Source organism: Bactrocera oleae, chromosome 3, assembly GCF_042242935.1.
Source record: "Bactrocera oleae isolate idBacOlea1 chromosome 3, idBacOlea1, whole genome shotgun sequence".
In the NCBI taxonomy this organism is placed as follows: Eukaryota; Metazoa; Arthropoda; class Insecta; order Diptera; family Tephritidae; genus Bactrocera; species Bactrocera oleae.
In genome coordinates, this window is record NC_091537.1 from 18,740,215 (window position 1) to 18,761,943 (window position 21,729).

Consider the following 21,729-nt stretch of genomic DNA (forward strand, 5'->3'; position numbering starts at 1 on the left):
AGCTTAAGCGGTTTAGGAGATGTGCATATCAAACCTATTGGAGAGCGGGACCGGGTCCACTTTAGAGAAAAATGTAAGCAGTCACCCGGACTTCAACTCGTCTCTTTATCCTGATAATTTTTATATATATAACTCTTTATATAACTCTATTAGTTTTGGGTGATATAAAAAACCGTTAATTGAACAAAACTATTATACTCTGTAGCAACATGTTGCAAGAATATAAAAAAATTAAAACTATACCCCAGAGACATTACTAAATTTATAATTCAAGATTTATGACCTCTTTTTATCAAATTTGGACTGTCGAAAAACATGATTTTTTTTCCATAAACCTTGAGAAGGAGCGGTACTTTTTTATATTAATTACTTCAAATCATTTTAATACTGGTCGTATTAAAAATGTAGTACTGATAAAAAACTATTTGTCAGATCAACCCAAGAGTATCGGGTTGAGTTGGTAATATATGAAGGACCACAATTGACCATTTGGCGTACCCATTTAAACAATCATGTTCTTAGCCATCTTGTCATGTTATTGTGCGACCTTGCAAGTAGATACCCAATTAACGTGTGAAACAATTGTGAATATATCAATCTATTACCAATTGCTTGTTCGAATCGCCACTCTCCTTTGTATACTCGAATACAGAGTGTTATGTGTGCTAGATGTAGGTTCATTGACTTTCCATTGTTTTGTCAACACTGACGCTACCCCGTTGACTGACAGCCAGTCAATGCGCGGGACTGTCATTTTGTTGTCTTTGATTGATAGACAACAAAGTAAAACTGCAAAAGAAAATAGCAAAGTTGGTGTTAGGGTACCTGTTTCTACGACGAGTATCTACCAAGAGGCAAAGATCTCGCTCACGTTTTCTGATTACAATGACGCAAAGAAAATAACCAAAACCGTAATCAAAAACAAAAGGAAAATACCAATGTTGCAACAACTGTTGCAGGTCACCACAGCGAAGCCGCAAGCAAAAATCAACCTTGAGTTAAAAACAATTGCGCAACACTTTGGTTGAAAGCAATAACCAGTATTGTTGTTCGTCTTCTATGCCGGACATGTACGTTACATTTTGCTGAAGCTTTCGCTTTCTCTCACTCTCTCTCCCCCAAGCCTTTAGTTCCTTCTTGCGCTGCTTGTGTGTAAATACTACAAATGTCAGCAATGGCTTTATTGACATTGATTGACACATTCAACGGTTGCACTGTTGTCCCTTGTGCTTACGGTTAGTTACGTCTTTACGACAGACCACAAAGGATTTTTGTATGAGCGGTGTGCTATGAAGTGTGAAATGTCCAAAATTCATAACAAATATCGATTACTAAATTAACTTTTTCTAGGTTTACGTGCCTGATTTAGTAATTTTCGGCGACAGTTCACGCTGAAACCATTTTAAGTCCTATAACTTTCAATGAGTAAATAGAATATATGTACAAGTATATAGGTATGAGTATGTAAGCTTTACGTAATTGGTGTTTGTAGATTTGCAAGATATTTTAACCAACTTTTCGAACAATAACCTTTGAAAGACCCGTCCACCTTTAGCATAAGGTTAGAATGCACTAGACCAATATGAGCGAAGATGATAACATTGGGATTAATACTCCAGGTGGTATCCAGGCAATTGGTAATCCATCCACAATTTCGGCTGTGGCTGTGACAAATTCTGAAGGTCCCAACCCCGTTCACAGACTAACGAAAAAGTTTACCAAAGAGATATTGTTCCAATGTTGGGTTTACAAAACTTCATGATCTATTGGCTCTAGACAAGTGTCATTATAGAAAAAGTGCCATATTAATAGCACAATGGGTTTAATGATGGCTTAAGTGTGGCCGCTTGCGTTCTGGTGCTCAGGCGCCTCATTTTCAATCAACCAACCAACCAACATGTTGAGAGAGAAAGAGAGAGAGCGAGTGTGTTAAATTTTTTTATTGGCTTTTAGCCTCGACTTCTCGTTGGATTTCAAAACTAACAGTGCTTTCGGTCTACTAACCAGTAGTCAATTAGTCTTGCTTTTTGTCATATGTATAGAGCAGTTCCGAACGCGGTTTTAAAACGACAACTAGATCGTTGCTATATTACAGAAGAAAATCTCAAAATTGTTAAGGCTGGGGGCACGCATGTCGACGTTGAATTCCGGATTGGCAATATACACTTACACGTCCAGAAACAAAACTACTTCTACTTCACTACTAAAAAAAACTATAAGCGGAGATTTACAGCATACTAACTAAATACCCGCTAAATCTCATTTGCGTGCTAAGTAAAAGGAAATAATTGAATTATCCGAAATCAAAAAATAATATTCGCCTCTCTTATGAAATATATGAGTGCTATTAAAATTACTTCATCCCTTCCATTAAGGCTTAAGCAATCGGACACGCGGAGCTCGAGCTAAGCAACCGCAGCTGATGTAACTCTGCATATTACTTTAATCTATATATATATATATATTTATATTTCTCATAAGCCAACAAACGTAATGCAATGGACCGCAGTCGCTTAGCGGGGGTGAAGCACACGCCACCATCACTCTCACCGCCACTTCTATACTTGCAACATTTGTCTATCAATCAGAACCATATAAATGGCTTACGTGAATGAGCTAACCACCACAACCAACAATTGTAATATGAATAAATATACTATGAAATTTCGTAAGACACCTAATAGCAACAACAAATATGATAACCTACAAAAACGAGAAGGAAAACGGAATAAAATAAGCCAACCCCTTGGACGGAAGGGGTTGACTAAAAAGGAAAGAACTATAAAGGATATAAATAAGGAAATAGTGCATACATATATATAATATTAATCCCGCAAAGCGATGTAGCGGGAAGTGAGCTGGAAAACACTATATTCATATATGTAGAAAATCTTGTGAAATCTCATTTACCAAATGCAATGCAACTCAATTCAACTGCTTCCATTTTGTGAGCATTTTCAATTTCCCTCATTTCTTTTGATTTTATTTCAACTGCGAAAATCATAATTTATTGTATTTCGATATTAATGTAGGTTGATGGCATTACAGAATGCAATCATTCAATTTTTTGAAAAGATAAATCGAACAAACGAAATTCCACGAAAGGCTAGAGAAAATCGCGCGAAGGGCGCAACAAACGAGCTGAGCAGAGCTAGCAACGGGATTTGTATGCTACGAAGCAAACGACGATTGTGCAGCATGCGAGCTGACGAGCAAGTGAATAGATGGCGCTGCGGCGCTTGGCAAATTTATTCACTAATCAGTTTTACACCAGCAGCAAACGGCAGCAAATAAAAGAAATCTCAAAAATAAATAGAAACAACAAAAGGGGTAGCAAACCGAAGGAGCTTCTCAATAGCAATCACAGTAGCAGTCATGTCAATGCAGCGACAGCAGCTGTTGCAACAACGTTTGTGGCAAACAAACAACGACTCTCGTCATTGCTGTGGCAGTGGCAGTGGCAGCCAGCCAGCAGCATTGCAATTGTGTAATATTTGTTTGGCCTTACAACAAGGAAACAATAGACGTACAACAAATCGTATTGTGGCAACAATTGCCACTACACAAAGTTGAAACATATTGAATGGTGGATTGGCGTTGTAGCGGAACGTAAGGAGATAGAGGTGCGAAAGAGGACTTCGCTAGTAAAGAGTTGCAGTAAATAGAGCGAGAAATCAAAACAAATATTGGCCAATGGTCAAAACGGATGCAACTTTGGCGCCAAAGTAAATTGTACATTGTCTTTATTGTATTGTTGCAGTCGCAAATGCACAATTCAACTTAAATATTTCAAATATAACATTGTTGTTAGTACAGACGCCTCATATTGAATGCAATCCTTGCAAGCAATGTAAGATGAGCGATAAGTTGGTCAAATGGTCAACCGATCTTCTTGTAAGGGTATTCACAAAATTATTATAAATACAACAGTTTACTGAGCTTCTGTGTGATACAATTTTCTAAGGCTACCGTAAAGAGCGGCCACTGATACTGAGCGATATTCCAAAGGATGTTAAAATAAATGTTTTGAACGACCTCACCTACGAGAAAGCATAAATTACTCTAAGGAGTTCTGCGAAAAACAATCATAGCCTCGAAACACTTAGGCGAAATATGCAACATGAAGTAGGCTGCATGTCAGATGCCGCTCTGCCGTTTTACTTGACTCTGAAATCGCGTTTCGTCGTTAAATGTAATTAATAGGTGACTTCCACATATTTAATTAAATGCTTTGACGCCAAATCCCCTAACAAAAGTTAAGTTAAGTATTACGTTCGGTTAACCTTTTACGAAAATAGTCAAACGAGTTCTTGAGTCGTAGATTTTTCGCAAATTCTTCACTGCAGCATTTCGTGGGAGTCTGTCGGATATACCAGGTGTACCGGTATGAAATACTAATTTTGAATGGGAAAGTAAAAAAAATGTAATCAAAGTCATGATCATTACTTTTTACACATTTTGACTACCTTTCTGTCAATAAAAATATTTTTATTGCCAATCTATGGCGTCTTTAAAACTATTCAGACTCTCAATTTTCGACTTCTGCGTAGGGATCGAAAAGCTGTTCAGCCAATGCGTGTCCCATCGACGAAACGAAATGATAATCGGAAGGTGCCAAGTCTGGTGAATACGGCGGGTGGGGTAGCAGCTTCCAGCCAAGTACTTTGATTGTATCCTGAACCGATTTTTTGTCGTGTAACAAAATTACTTTGCCGTGTCTTCTGGCCCCTGCTGATTGTGTTTCGATCGCATTTTTCATCCCCAGTGACAATTCGATGCATAACTGATTTTCTTTCGTCTTTGAAGCAAAATATCAGTGTTCTTTTTTGATTATCCATTTGGCTTTCATTCAATTTATGTGGCACCCATTTTCCACACTTTTGGATCTTTCTAATTGCAAACGTTCTGAAATTGTTTGTTGTGCAACATTTAATATGGCTGCCATTGGCTTTTGACTCAAAGTATCATCTTCATCCAATATTGCTTGCAATTCGGCGTCTTCACACTTTTTTGGTGGTCTTCCACGTTCTTCATTTCTCACATCGAAATCATTATCTCTGAACCGTTGACACCATCGTTTGCATGTGGTTTCTGATAGAGCATGATCTCCATATGCCTCGCCAAGCATTCGGTGCGACTCTGCAACACTTTTCTTCACATGGAAACAAAAAGTGAATGCTTTCCGCAAATCATCACTTTCCAGTACAAATTTTGATATTTTCAACACAATGAAAAAATATGATGTTGTTTGTTCAACGACTGTATGGTTATTGAATATGTTTGACCGATGTCATGACAACCAAAAAGAAAAAACAATTAAGGCTCGTTGAAAACAAATGTTTCCTACAAACACATTTGTATCTAAACGCTCACTTTATATCGGTACACCTGGCATATAATACTATAATGTTAAACTTCCGCAACCGATTAAATTCTTCTTCTAAGCAACCTTTTAACCTAAAGCAATATTAAATTCCCTTCTGTAGTGAGAAATCCAAACTTTGAGAGTTATGGCGTCTGGCGTATACGCGCGCTAGTCCTTCAGTTTTTAAGATATCGATCTGAAATTTTGCACACGTTCTTTTCTTCCAAAGAAGCTGCTCATTTATCGGAACCGCCGATATCGAACCAATATAGCATATAGCTGTCATTAAAACTGATCGATCACTTTCAAGTCCTTGTATTGAAAACCTTTTTATTTAATGAGATATCTTCAAGAAACTCGGCATGAATTATTATCGCATGTTTTTTTTCCGATCCTAGTGAGAAACACCTTTTGAAATATGTTAACTATTCCTTTAAATAAAATACGATAACATTTTCTTTTTGTTTTAGAATGAGCTTTGTCTGTACTTGCATGTTATAGGTATTGACCTTGTATCACGTGGTCAACCGCTATACTGAAATCTTAAGGATAAGGATATATGAGGCTTCATATACCTATACCTATATATATATATATATATACATATATATCTATGTATTTAATATTTAACTATATGCCATATATATTTTTATGGATGCCGAAGTAATTGTTGTTTGGTTCACCTTTCATCTCTGACAACGTTGATACCCCAAATGGACTTTGAATTGCAAGCCAATGGCACAACTGCACAAAGCGAATATTAAGCAAATAAATTACGCATAGCTTTGTGTCAAAGTTACAGTGAAGTCGACAGGTGACAAGGAGAAGCATATGTACCTCGTGCGTAAGGTATGTAGTATATAGAAGACATACTTATATATAGACATGTTCGTCGGTGGTTTGGTAGTTGAGCTGCGCACAATGAAACTCGCTTATCGTTGCAATAAATCGACTTAATTTATTGTCAACGAGAAAATTTCAAAGGAATTTGAGCTAACCGCTGTGGGTGGTTGATTGCATTTATATATAGTTGTTGCAAATAAAGAGTTTGCAGTCGGCGTGTATATGTAGTGGTTTGTGTTTTCCATCGTCGTGAACATATCAGTTAGTTAGAAAAGCAGAATTAAAACAAATTGCAGTACTCGAATACTGGTTATAATTTTAAAAGGTTATAATTTTATTATCACACGGTTTTGTTATTTGGAAGATACAAAAATTGTTGTAAAAGCGTATCAGTACACAAAGTTGCCACATTTATCTGCTTCTATCTATAACACTTCTGCTATCATTGATTGAGAAATTTTAGAGTTATCATTGAGAGTTATGCTAACTTTCAAGTGCTGAAATTACATCTTTGTCTGTTAAAAGCATAATTCATTTGTTGAAACGGTGAACAAAACATTATATATATGTTCAATGCGGTGTAGTGTCAAAGCGATCTCTATGCAACCTAGCCGGTAAAACTTTACACCCGTTTGCCTTGGAACTGCGTTTCTCTAATCGCCTGCGATGATATTCAGAAACTATTCCACTTATCTACTTGAAGTTTTAACTACGGCATGATAGTTTTATTATCTTGCATCTATGTTCAGATTTGTTATTAAACTTTATATATGCCAATTACTGTTTTAAATTTTTCTAACAAAATTATAATTTTTTTTAACTAGTTGTACACGCTGTTTTCTTGTTTGGAAAAGTAAATTTTGAGTATTGTTGCTGTAGCCGTCATTCTGCGTCGAAATATCAATACAAAAGTTTTTTATTTAGCAAATACCAATTAATTATTGCAACCAGTACGAGCGAAATTCGATTCCTTTTCTTTACTTCCAAAGTAAATTGTGAAATTTAGGCTTTTATTGTGGGCTCAGGACTCGCTTAACCTCTAAAGTCATCCAACGCAAAATTGTACTGATTCATTGACATTTTTGTACCTTTCTTCATTAACATCGTCTTGTCGGCTTGGTCAGAGTGCGATAGTGTTTATTTTCTCACATAAAATAGCCGCCTTTGATATGCTATTGCTCTGCGCACTATCTTTGAGCGCAAAAACCAACTTAGCAAGAGTAGTTTGACCAAAGAGATTATGCGGACGCTTCACTATAGTAATATAACCCATTTTTTCAATGCTACCAACTTTCGATAGTAAATCTGTAGAAAATTGTAGTAAGAGTACACAATTCCTTTGAAGTTAGCTTTCTCTTAACCAACACTGGACACTGAACAGGGTATATTCAGTTTGAGATACCGATCTGAAATTTTGCACACACCGTTTTCTCTGCAAGTTGGTACTCATTTGTAGGAGCCGCCGCTATCGGACCACTATAGAATATAGCTGCCATATAAGCTGACGGATCAAAATCACATTCTTTTGTGGAAAGTTTGTTATTTGACAACATATCTTCACGAAATTTGGCATAGATGATTATTCAAGGCAACGTTATAATCTCACTCATAATCAGAAGTTGTTTGGATCGTACTACTATAACATATATCTGCCATACAAACTGAAGGATCAAAATCCAGTCCTTCTATGAAAAACTTTTTTATTTGACAATTTATCTTCACAAAATATGACATAGAATATTATCTAAGGCATCGCTATACATCGCTGACAAAATTGTTCAGATTATAGTACTATAGCATATAGCTGCCATACAAACTGACTGCTCAAAATCAAGATATAACTATTTTCTACCCTTTTATGTTATAGGAAAGCACCTGTGAAGGGTATTATAGCTTTGGTGCAGTCGAAATTAATGTTTTTTCTCTTTTTTAGCTAAATGCTGCAACTTATACTTATATACATATAAACATGCTCGTTGCAATCTTAAAATATTCCTCCTTCATTCAACAATGCACTGCAACAGTCCTCACTGTATGTTCCCTGCACAAAAAGGCATTCTTTGCGCATTTTACATTCGGCTCTACTAATTCCATTTCGTTATCAGCTAAACATTATAGCCTGTCTGCAGCGACTTATGCGCCACAACTGAATACCAAATCTATCCATGGATAGATGTAAGTGCATGTGTGTGTGTAACGCTTGACAAGTATTTCCTACAACAAAGTGGCGATAAGAAAAACTATGCCAACTGTTAGTGTGTGTGTGAAAAGCGTGATGCTATCAGTATTGGTATTCACCAGTCGATTGGTTGCAACTACCTCTAAGCGAACGAAAACGGGCGTTGAGTTGTACTGTAAATAATTACTTACATATATACCTTTAAATTGAACATACTTTTCTTTATATGCGGTCGTTTAAATTCACAAACTGTACTTGTTATGCTAGCTACAACAACATACATGCCACCTTTGAGGTTAGCTCCAACTTGCAACGAGCTTCACTTCGTCCTTTTATGTTATACCTTATCTTTGTATGTTTTTTGTTGTTGCGCCACGATGTCATCGTTTATTTTATACCAGCTTTATAAACTAATGCCCTGGTCATGTGCGAAATTGTTGAAGATGTTTATCAACGGCAGCAAATGTCGTTTGTCGTCGTCGCCAGTGTTGCCACCAGCACACTTCATAGTTACCTACTACGCACACATACATACAAGTATATATTGTATTTAAGTCATGTATTGCAGTGTGTGTTGTTGTCCCTTCTAAAGCCTAACATTTTGTATGGAATATTTATTTCAGGATACTTGCAATTTATTATCCTGCAACTGTGTATATATGGCAAAATGCACGCATTCAGCGCATATATAACTTATATAGACTATATATTTATGTGAATAATGTGTATACGTATATATTGAGTTATATATGTATATTTGTAAATGTTTTTGTCGGTTCGTTTGTCCACTGAGGCGATGTCACCTCAGGTGAAGATTTATGCGATGCTGTTTTGTGTCCAACGCTGGCAGGCCCATGATACACACACATACTAACAAGAGCACACACATATTCACAAACTTACGTGCACACACATCAACAGGCGCGCACACCTTAAATAGCTGCGAATAATGGCCACGAGCGACTTGTTTAAGGCTAACATTTTTGTTGCAGCGATACATATTTAAATGCATAAGTATATATATATATATATATATATATATGCAAAATATATTTTACATAAACACCTAAATTGGCACGTGAGTGCTCATTATTGCGTGGCGCTGCTATGTATACAACATACAAAAATAACTGCAGTATCATACTAACGCTGGAACTAGACGCTTCAGCATATGCATATATACACAATTTCGTATATTTTATATTGATGGGCGTAAATTTATATGCAGTATATTAACAGACTAATGGCGCAACACCGTTTTCAATACAAAACTATGTATGTAGCTAGTCTAGGAAATTGCTCAGTTGTTTTCAAATATTGAAACCAACAATTTCTGATCGTGCAAAATGATGAAGTGGGTTCCACTCATGCTAGATATGTTCTCTTATAGAGACAAAATTAGCTGCAACTGTTAGAGAGCAGCGAATCGAACAAACTAAACCAGCTGTATAAATAGGCCGGCAACCTTACAGCCGGTAACATGTCCTTTGACGCATGATCGCACAGTTTGTATGGCAGCTACATGCTATAATAATCAAATCTGAACGGAAGTTGTTACCCTGTCTTGATTACTAATATATGCCAAATTTTTAAAAAATATTTTGTTTAATAAAAAATTTTCCTAAAAAAAGAATTTCATTTTGACTGGTCAGTTTCCATGACAGCTATATGCTATAGTAGTACGATATCGGCGGTCCCCAAAAATAAGCAGCTTCTTGTTAAGAAAAGGACGTGTGCCAAGTTTCAGAACGGTACGCTGTTTATTTGGCATATCTTCCTGGGTGTTACAAACTTCGTGACAAACTTAATATACCTTGATCAGGGTATAAAAATCATAATCAAAATTAGTGAAGAAATGTCTAGACTCCTTATCGCTAGCATCGAGTTACTTCTTGATTAGACTTAATTGGTAGCTTGGCCACAGCTGTATTGCCAGAAACTGCAAGGCTCATGCGCATTATATACATCAGTCTCACTAAGTGCAGAATGAGAACGGGTACGAGCCTCGTTGGCTTCTTGCGGTTTACTACTAGATGGTTGAGTCTCAAACCAGCTCTGTAAGCTTTGGTCAACTACTGGGAGCTGAGTAGTAGCAAGGTCCTTCTGGATGGGGGTAAAACGTAAGAGGTCTAGAAAGCTCTTTGAGCTTAGCAAAGTCCATCTTTCAATGGTTGTAGGAGTTCTAACTGCACACTGTCCGATCTGGATGCATGTGGTAAGATCAAACACTTTACAGAATACCAGTTGCATCAGCTGCTTGAAACAAGTTGAGATTAAATCATCTCAACACTTCCAGCTGAAATAGCGTAAAATTTCTAAGCAGATAGCAGAAGTGAGAAGTTCCAGGCGATAGCTGATATCAAACTACAGGAATTTTTTTTTTCATGTGTACATAGCAGTCTAAGTGTGATTCACCGTCATCTTATGAATCAGCCTAACTTAACCTTAGCATGCACAATAGACAAACTCGTTAAAAATCTGTTAAATAAATCTTGTTGGCATTGAAGGTAGTTATATTGAGATATCCGCGCACTTTCTTGTATCGAATTCAGCGCACTAACTTTTTTGTTGCTGTTACTTGTAAAATATTAAAGAAGAGAACAGCGAGCAGAGAAATAACGAATCGAAGGCGGCATTTATCAGTATTATATCGTTTTAATGACGCTTCGGAAATTACGCACCTAAGTATTCCAATATTTTTAGGAAATAATATTGAGTTATGTATTATCTGCATAAAGGTTTATTAAACCGTTTACTGAGTTCAACGGATTAGACTGGACTAGCTAGTATCCAAACTCACATTATATTATATAATATATAGCTTAGCTCTATAGTTTATTATAGGGTGGGTCATAAAATTGATTCTTTTATCTATCCAAATATGAGATCATAAGATTAATAGAAAACCCTTCCGCTTTTCACTTTTCTAATTTTTTCTTACTATAAGAAAGAAAAATTCATACTCCAGTTTTTACTATCTGACAAAAATATATCGTCTCTTTTATTTGTAGGAAATTGAATTCTCTACCAAAATGTTTTAACAATTTTTTCGTAAACATCATCGTTTAAAAGCTATTAAAGAATGAATTTTAATTATTTTAAGACATTTAATATATCTGCTTTTTTGTGCCCTGAACAGGGTATATTAACGACCACGAAGTTTGTAACACCCAGAAGGAAACGTCGAAGGCTCCATACAGTATATACATATGTATGTATATAAACGATCAGCGTGACGAGCTTAGTCGATTTAGCCATGTCCATCTGTCTGTTCGTCTATATATATGCGAACTAGTCCCTCAGTTTTTGAGATATCAATATGAAATTTTGCACACGTCCTTTTTCCGAGAAACTGCTCATATGTCGCATCCGATATCGCACCACTATAGCATATAGCTGCCAAACAAACTGATCAATCGGAATCAAGTACTTGTAAGTAGAGTTGTATTTGTGAAGGGAGGAATAAAGAAGAAAATTATAGCTTCGGTACAACCGAAGTTAGCGTATTTTCTTCTTTTTCATGAATTTTGCTGTGTCCGAATACTTTAATTAGGTCCAACATCAAAAACTATAGAGGTATCGGAAAAATATCCGTTATACCTAAACTTTTTGAAGCGTTCATTACTGACCATATAACCTTTTCGATTTCTTCATTAATTTCCTCATCTCAGCATAGATTTCGACTCTAACAACATAAGCTCTTTAGGGAACATAAGCATACGGATGTTATATACACAGACTTCAGCAAAGCTTTCGATAAAGTAAATCTCTCGATTCTCATACATACACTTGATCTGCTGGGCTTTCAGCCAAGATTTCTTCAATGGGTTGCTTCCTATCTTCATAAATATTTGAGGTGAAGGAATATCCTTAATGTCTCTTCAGGTGTTCCGCAAAGTAGTCATTTTAGCCCGATTTTGTTCTTGTTGTTTATTAACGATATCTCTTCAGTAATAGAATTCTCAAACATTTTATTATACGCTGACGACGTAAAGCTTTTTAAATCATACTTCAACTGAGGAAAGGTGTATGTCTTCATATTGATTCCATGGTCTTAAAAGCCAAAGGTGTCCTCAGTTTTTTTAAACATTGGTCTAAAGAATTTAGAAATCCGTATGTTACTAAAACACTTTATACAACTTTGGTTAGATCTATATTGGAATATGGCTATGTTGTATGGAACCGTAGCTACCAAATCCATTCTGACAAGTTAGAGTCTGTTCAAATACAATTTTTACTTTTCGCCTTAATGCATTTCCGATGGGATTCTAGGGTTAGTCTACCTACATACACTAGTCGTTTAAAACTGATTAATCTACCTTTCCAGTCGTAGGGAAATGCTTGGCATAATATTCTTAGTGAAAATCTTGAATGAAACTGTTTGCAGTTCTTTTGTTCTTTCTTTTTCTGTCTGAAATTAAATTTAATGTCCCGGTTCGCTTTTCGAGGCAGTTTAGACCTTTACGGTTAAAATCCTGTAGATAAAATTTCGAACTAAACGAACCATTCCAGCACATCTGACTCACTTTTCAAAATTAAAAAGACCTAATTGTTTTCTCTTAATGAATGAAAATGTAACAATTTATTATATTGTAACTATAAATCTTAGCTGTTGAAATTTTTGTTTCTGTAGCTGAGCAGTTATAGATCTCAACACCTTAAAAAACTCTCTTGCCTTTTCTGACTCGGCTAATTTCGCGCGTTTGCGAATTGCGCCCCTCTCGTCGGTTGAGCGGAAGGAGGATAACAGCTGACGCCATAGTCTGGCCAATTAGCTAAACCAACAATCGTAAAACGCATAGTGATGATTTGTGCCGAATAGGGTGAGTAGTTTAAAGTTATGCTTTAATTAGATGCCAAATAATATTTACATATTTAGAATTAATGTGCAAATCGTTATTACTAATGTATTATTTGGCAAACATTTTAACAAGAGTTTTGATTATTTGGACTCGGTACCATTACCAACTCAGCCCATCCATAATACCGTATACTAGTATTGTATTTTAGATATTTTTTGTCAGATTAATACATCGTAGCCATCTTTGAAGACACAACAAGAGTATAGTGTATCTCTACAAAACCTTTCTATATGTCTATATATATATATATGTGTAAGTGTGTTTACCCAGTAGTGAACTCAACTGACTATTAACCACTCACAAATCATATGAACCGCAAGCACAAGCCGTTTTTCTTCACACACAAAATTATTTGCTTCAAACCAACCTTTTTTTCAGATTTTAAAAATAGGAAATAAATGAAAATAGAGTTATTTTTTTGTTCATTTTTAATTATAATTTTTTTACATCTCGAAGTGACAGAAAATTTATTATTTTGGCAGAATCCATCGTAGTACATTATAGAACACCACATGATCTCAATGGTTTCTTGAACATTATTGTGGTACAGAACTCTATTTGCTTTGGAACAAAAATTAAGTTTCAGTAGCATACTACAATATGTACCATAGGTCTGTCTTTGGCATTAAGTGAAAATAGTGTTTTTATTTTGTATGTAATTTAAAATATAGCGATTTCATTCGGAAAATTCTCACTACCAACTACTATTTTTCTAACCAGTTTGCTTTTAGTCAAAAATCTTTGTGCGGGTTAGTAGTTCTGCTCACTAGCATAATGCTTTACTGGGTACTTGTGCAATATGCTCGCTAAATCCACCGATAAGAGTCTATCCCTTATCGCCGTGAGTGGCGGGATTATGCTTAAAATGAAATTATTGCAAATTTTCATGTGTCATACTTTAAACTTTACGGTTTTAATGGTATTTTTAACTACGATTTAGTCTTTTCCCGCAATTCATGCTATCGCTGAATAAAAACGACAGTTCCCTAATTGTTCTTAATTGTGACCCATACGTTTCACTTTGCCTTTGGGTGTTTTCTTTGATTATAATTTTTTCAAAACTATCCTAACTCTATTTACTACATCTTTATGTTACACACGAGTAAATTTAAAATTAAAAGCTGTCTTCGATTCGCCAAGCGTCACGCTCCAGCGAATCAAACAAACTATATTAGATGCTCAAAACAATGACTTTGTTGTTGCTTTTACATATAATTTCGTTTAGAAAAAAGAGCAGAAGTGAAGAGATTAATGGCGAATAAAGAAAACAGCTATTATATAACTTCATCAATATTATATGTTGCTTAACCAAGGCGCTTGTCTATATGAACCACTGACAATATCTAAACCACTTTTTTGTCAGCTCGTACTAACTGTTTATCATATTAGTTACTTCTAATCAAAATTTTTTCGTGACTGTGCTATTCCCGAAAGGAAAAAATAATGTTTCAAATAATTTCGTTGGCGGTTTTAATTTTAATATGTAACATCGGAACATTTGAGTTTTATGCTTTATAGTTTTTTTTTCCAATTCCTAATACATACTTGTAGTATCCACATTTTATTTGTAATCTTGACAACCGCAATTAAACAAATAAATAATAAAGATTTGCTTATTACTATTCTCAATACAACTTTCTGACTAGTGTTCTATAACAGTACACTCATCATGGTGACGAGCTGAATCGAAGTATTCATGTCGGCCTGTCTGTATGTACGTTAAGTGGTTCCACAGTTTTTCAGGTTTCGATACAAAGTTATGTGCTTTTTTTCCACAAGAAGCTGATAATTTTTCGGAACTGCCGATATAGGACTACTATATCATTAAGTTGCCATACAAACCAACCGCTCAAAATCAAGTCTTTGTAAGGAAAATCTCTCCTATTTGACAATATCTTCACGCAATTCAGCAAAGGCTATTTCCTAAGGCAACCATTTGTTTGCACTTTTGCTGTTGATATTTTCGATTTAGATCAATTAATTTGAAAGAAAAGGAAATGAAGCTTGTCTTATTTTTTTGTCACAACCAGCCCATATATTTTCAAATTTTACTAATATATTTTTTTTTTTAATAATCAAAACAATATCAGGATACAAGGCAATCTTAATATATCTTAGTATCGAAAAACAAAGATGTTTACTTACATATTATTATTCCCTACAATTAAATATATTTGCGGTTTGTTTATATACTTCCACTAGTTTTTTTAAAGCACAACTCTCAGTCACTTTCCCGCAGTTTAATTCTGCTTTCGTGATGGCATTACGTGCATTTAACGGCAAACGCTTTTCACATATAAAATTCCTTTTTGCTGAACAATTATCATCGTTCATTGTAAAGCTATGACTGTTTATTATGACTTCTATACAATCCTCCGCATCATTCGCATTGTCCGGTTGATTCTTCTCCCAAAAAGCATAAAGCATTCGTCGTCCACTATTCAACGACATATATGTTCCCTCCGCTGACAAATCGTTGCCACTTGTCCAAGCATACATACCAACAGCCACTGTCTTTAAGTACGAAAATAAGGCATTCTTTTCAGCCAACGATTCAATCGTTAACAAATCACTGTCGTAAGAACGACAAAAATGAGCCGCTTCGAACCAATCCATCTATAATAGGAAGACAATATGTTTTATGAAAATAAAAATATAATTGCTCTTTGGTATATATGTATGAGTACCTCTATGTGCTGAGTCACTAAATAATATTTGCTACCAACTTTAATGAAGGGGCGTAAGTCCACATCGTCAACTGTAAATGTTAAGTTAATTAATAGTTAAATTAAGTAATTAATACAATTTTTATTACCTTCTTGTACCGCTGTACTACAAGTAGTAAATAATAAAGTATTAATGAAAAGTAAAAGATATGAAATATATCGCACCTCTCCCATAATTTAAGCTCAAGCGTTTGCGCGTCCAGTTGCTGCTGGATTTAAACTACAAATGAAATTAACGAAAATTTTATAATTCATATTTATAATAATAATAATTCAGCACCTAGATCATCAACGCAACCAACGAGGAGTTTATTTTATCACAGACAACAACAAATAGTATGAATTCAGTATTCAAGGCCACGGATACTGGACACTAAGTTCAATTCAACTGATAACATACATACATACATACCTACGTATAGCATAATTCGACACCAAGCTGATAACGCAACATACATACATACTTACATACAAGTATAACAAAACAAACCTGAAAACGCAACATACATACATACTTATGTATAATACAAGCGGTTAATTGGTCTGGAAGGCCGATATCGGACCACTATAGCCGATAGCTTTCATATAAACTAAACGATCGAAATCGAGTGCTTATATGAAACCCTTTTAAATTTGATAAGTTAAGACACAGAAACACTGTTGTTAGTAAAACACGCTCTCTCAATTCCATTGAGATATCTCACATATTGGCCGATATATGTGGTATATACTCACCCGGAAGTTCGAAACTTTTTATATTCGACCGGTTTATGACATACATACATACCATTATCAGAAAATTATCCTCTCTAAATTTCAATTATATATTTCACACATTGACCGATATTTTCGGTAAAAAGTCAACTATAGGTACAAAGGTCACACATATTCGGTACATAGGGGCCTGAATAGTTTTGGTTTGATTTGGAAAGTTTTTGGGTGAGGTGAGGGTGAGGTACTTAAACGGCATTATTCGTGTAAAGTTTTATTCCGTTAAATTAATTCGTGGCTTGTTTGTGTACTGGAATGGGAAAGAATTAGATGAAATTTAAAATTAGGTTATATGGGAAGTATTATATTTTAGGGAAGGTTGTAGTCCGATTTCCCCATTTTCCCAATGTAAAATAGGATTATCAGAGGAATGTTACATATGGAATAGTATGTATACCAAGTTTCGTCATGATATCTTAATTTTTACTCAAATTATCGCTTGCACGGACGGCTGGACGGACAGACGAACAGACAGACAGACAGATCCCCGGATTTTAACTCTCATTATCCCTGATCATTTATATATGTATATGTAAACCTATATCTATCTCGATTAGTTTTAGGTGATACAAAGAACCGTTAGGTTATACTTTGTAGCAAAATGTTGGAAGAGTATAAAAAGCCTATAATTGATCAATATATTGTACATATTCGAAATGCAAAAATCGTAAAAACAAAAGCCACATTCAATATTTTCATGAATAAATTCGTAATCTGGACACTTGAAACCATTAAAATTTGTTAAGATATCTAAGACAACAAAAAAATATATTTTTTTTTTGTAGCGCTGCTGATTTGAAAAGAAAAAAGATTAATTCAAGTTTTTCAAGTCATTGATATTTATACAAGCTACACTTTCTTAGCGTGGTGACCGATAAGAAAACAAATTCTTTAATTCAATAAATGAGAAGTTAGTATTGCTTAAAATATTTTCATTATCTTACAATACATGTATGTTACACAGGAATTTTTATCATTGAAACTTTAGGTTTATGGTAACTGATACGAGTATCATAAGTTTGAGACCTGATATTCTCGAAATATCTGGAAACTACCGCGGCAATGGTGGTCCAATATTTGTTGTGGACTCTTGTGAATCATTATTAATTTTCAAATTAAATTTTTCTGAAAAAAAATTGTCAACTGTTCTGATATTTTATCATCGCTAGCCAGTGAAATCTCCAGCCAAGATAAGTGGAAATTTATTACCATTGATAATCCGATTAAAATACCTAATTTCAATTGTATTGTTTAATTCAAAAGTGATAATGTGCCAAAAGCTGGGGTAGCTATTTATCAAAATATTAATAATGTTATTATGACTCCGAATATTGTATCATTTATTTATTATTAATTAAATTTTTAATAAATTTAAAATTTTTATTTTCTGTTAAAAAAATTTTAAAAGTTATTATTTTTGAATCAGCTTGATCTTCAATGTAATGGAGTTGGAAAACTGGTCTTTGTGGTAAGAAATATAGACTCCTGTTTTCATTTGAACTAGTCGCTCAATTTTTGAGATACCGCTCTGAAATTTTGTCTACGAATTTTTCCCACCAAGAAGTTACTCGTTTGTTGGAACCGCTTCTATCGAACAATTATAAACTTTGTATGGAAAACTTTTTTATTTAGAAAGGTATCTCCACGAATTTTGGCATAGATTATTATATTAAGGCATCGTTAGAATCTCCGAATAAATTGTTTAGATCGGACAACTATAGCATATAGCGGCCATAAAACGAGAAGGATCGAACTCACAACCAAGTTCGTTACCCTTTTATGCTATAATACGATGCACCGGTGAAGGGTTTTATGGCTTCGTTGCAGCCGTTTTTTATACCCTGAACAGGGTATATTAATTTTGCCACGAAGTTTGTAACACCCAGAAGGAAACGTCGGAGACCATATAAAGTATATATATGAAATGATTCAGATATCGATCTGAAATTTTGCACCTGTCCTTTTCTAACAAAGAAGCTGCTCATTTATTGAAACGGCCGATATCGGGCCACTATAGCATATAGCTGCATACAAACTGAACAATCGGAATCAAGTGTTTGTATGGAAAACTCTTTCATTTTACGAGGTATATTCATGAAATTTGGCGTGCATTATTATTTAAGGCAATTATCCAATCCTCGAAGAAATTGTATAGAGCGGATGACTATAGCATATAGCTGCCATACTAACTGAACGATGTAAAGTGCTTGCATGGAATTTTTTTTTATTTGACGAGGTATCTTCACGAAATTAGGCACGAGCTATTGCTTAAGGCAAAAAATTATTCTCCACAGAAATTGGTCAGATCAGATCACTATATCATATAGCTGTCATACAAATTGAACGTGCGGAATCAAGTTCTTGTAAGGGTCCTTTGTATTTGTGAAGAGTATTATTGCTTCGCAACCGAAGTTAACGTTTTTTCTTGTTTTTTGTTTTTTTTACAACTTGCGACAATATGTAGCATTCGGCTTCACCCAAACAGTACCATAGTGCTTCTCACTTATTTATCATACAACATTACAGGCTCCACATTTAAAAAGCTGATAATAATGTTCGAGTATTTTCTTTACTTTCTTCTTTACTTAGTATCCTCTTTATGTATGGATAGTGTGTAAAGAGATTAATTTGTATATTTGTTAACATTTATTGTTCAATTAAGACAAGTAATTTGAAATCAATTAAGGAATTAACAACAGCTATTAGAACAGCAGCAACGCGGCCGAAAAAAGAAACCACATAATGGCGTATATCTTGCCAAGCACCTTGCCTTATTAGTTAAAGCACTTATCTAAAACAAAAACATATAAACTATATTTATTTTTGTTTCATTCTATTGAATAAAACCTTAGCAATATATTACGATTGATGAACGCAATCCTAATCGGATACCGCCGTATATTGATCCACCAATTTCGAACGCATCCGCATGGTTTCCTGCATTGTGTACCAAAGCACTTTTATTAATAAAAAATATTTATAATGGGAAGCTTAGTTACCTAAAAATTGTTGTGTCACGAGTGTCAAACACAAAATAGAAATTAATTTAGCTACACCCATTATCGAGGAACTCAATTCAACTGATAACATACATACATACATACCTACGTATAGCATAATTCGACACCAAGCTGATAACGCAACATACATACATACTTACATACAAGTATAACAAAACAAACCTGAAAACGCAACATACATACATACTTATGTATAATACAAGCGGTTAATTGGTCTGGAAGGCCGATATCGGACCACTATAGCCGATAGCTTTCATATAAACTAAACGATCGAAATCGAGTGCTTATATGAAACCCTTTTAAATTTGATAAGTTAAGACACAGAAACACTGTTGTTAGTAAAACACGCTCTCTCAATTCCATTGAGATATCTCACATATTGGCCGATATATGTGGTATATACTCACCCGGAAGTTCGAAACTTTTTATATTCGACCGGTTTATGACATACATACATACCATTATCAGAAAATTATCCTCTCTAAATTTCAATTATATATTTCACACATTGACCGATATTTTCGGTAAAAAGTCAACTATAGGTACAAAGGTCACACATATTCGGTACATAGGGGCCTGAATAGTTTTGGTTTGATTTGGAAAGTTTTTGGGTGAGGTGAGGGTGAGGTACTTAAACGGCATTATTCGTGTAAAGTTTTATTCCGTTAAATTAATTCGTGGCTTGTTTGTGTACTGGAATGGGAAAGAATTAGATGAAATTTAAAATTAGGTTATATGGGAAGTATTATATTTTAGGGAAGGTTGTAGTCCGATTTCCCCATTTTCCCAATGTAAAATAGGATTATCAGAGGAATGTTACATATGGAATAGTATGTATACCAAGTTTCGTCATGATATCTTAATTTTTACTCAAATTATCGCTTGCACGGACGGCTGGACGGACAGACGAACAGACAGACAGACAGATCCCCGGATTTTAACTCTCATTATCCCTGATCATTTATATATGTATATGTAAACCTATATCTATCTCGATTAGTTTTAGGTGATACAAAGAACCGTTAGGTTATACTTTGTAGCAAAATGTTGGAAGAGTATAAAAAGCCTATAATTGATCAATATATTGTACATATTCGAAATGCAAAAATCGTAAAAACAAAAGCCACATTCAATATTTTCATGAATAAATTCGTAATCTGGACACTTGAAACCATTAAAATTTGTTAAGATATCTAAGACAACAAAAAAATATATTTTTTTTTTGTAGCGCTGCTGATTTGAAAAGAAAAAAGATTAATTCAAGTTTTTCAAGTCATTGATATTTATACAAGCTACACTTTCTTAGCGTGGTGACCGATAAGAAAACAAATTCTTTAATTCAATAAATGAGAAGTTAGTATTGCTTAAAATATTTTCATTATCTTACAATACATGTATGTTACACAGGAATTTTTATCATTGAAACTTTAGGTTTATGGTAACTGATACGAGTATCATAAGTTTGAGACCTGATATTCTCGAAATATCTGGAAACTACCGCGGCAATGGTGGTCCAATATTTGTTGTGGACTCTTGTGAATCATTATTAATTTTCAAATTAAATTTTTCTGAAAAAAAATTGTCAACTGTTCTGATATTTTATCATCGCTAGCCAGTGAAATCTCCAGCCAAGATAAGTGGAAATTTATTACCATTGATAATCCGATTAAAATACCTAATTTCAATTGTATTGTTTAATTCAAAAGTGATAATGTGCCAAAAGCTGGGGTAGCTATTTATCAAAATATTAATAATGTTATTATGACTCCGAATATTGTATCATTTATTTATTATTAATTAAATTTTTAATAAATTTAAAATTTTTATTTTCTGTTAAAAAAATTTTAAAAGTTATTATTTTTGAATCAGCTTGATCTTCAATGTAATGGAGTTGGAAAACTGGTCTTTGTGGTAAGAAATATAGACTCCTGTTTTCATTTGAACTAGTCGCTCAATTTTTGAG

General features: G+C 34.5%; 2 protein-coding genes and 1 long non-coding RNA gene across 3 annotated transcripts in view; 1 reads left to right on the plus strand and 2 right to left on the minus strand.

Annotated features, from left to right (window-relative positions):
- The window catches only part of LOC106627491 (C-type lectin 37Db), a 53,218-nt gene that overhangs the window by 19,411 nt on the left and 12,078 nt on the right, over window positions 1-21,729 (plus strand). The gene's annotated exons all lie outside the window — the stretch shown is intronic.
- On the minus strand, window positions 15,311-16,227 carry LOC106627483 (C-type lectin 37Db-like). The gene is made up of 3 exons (XM_014247618.3): window positions 16,065-16,227; window positions 15,937-16,007; window positions 15,311-15,865 (listed from the first exon to the last, which is right to left on the minus strand). Exons 1-3 carry the CDS (start codon window positions 16,147-16,149, stop codon window positions 15,401-15,403), a joined length of 621 nt encoding a protein of 206 aa, XP_014103093.2. The 5' UTR covers window positions 16,150-16,227; the 3' UTR covers window positions 15,311-15,400.
- Window positions 19,374-19,826, minus strand: LOC138855898 (uncharacterized). Its single transcript, XR_011395041.1, has 3 exons — window positions 19,746-19,826; window positions 19,610-19,683; window positions 19,374-19,537 (listed from the first exon to the last, which is right to left on the minus strand). It is a non-coding gene; the product is annotated as an uncharacterized lncRNA (long non-coding RNA).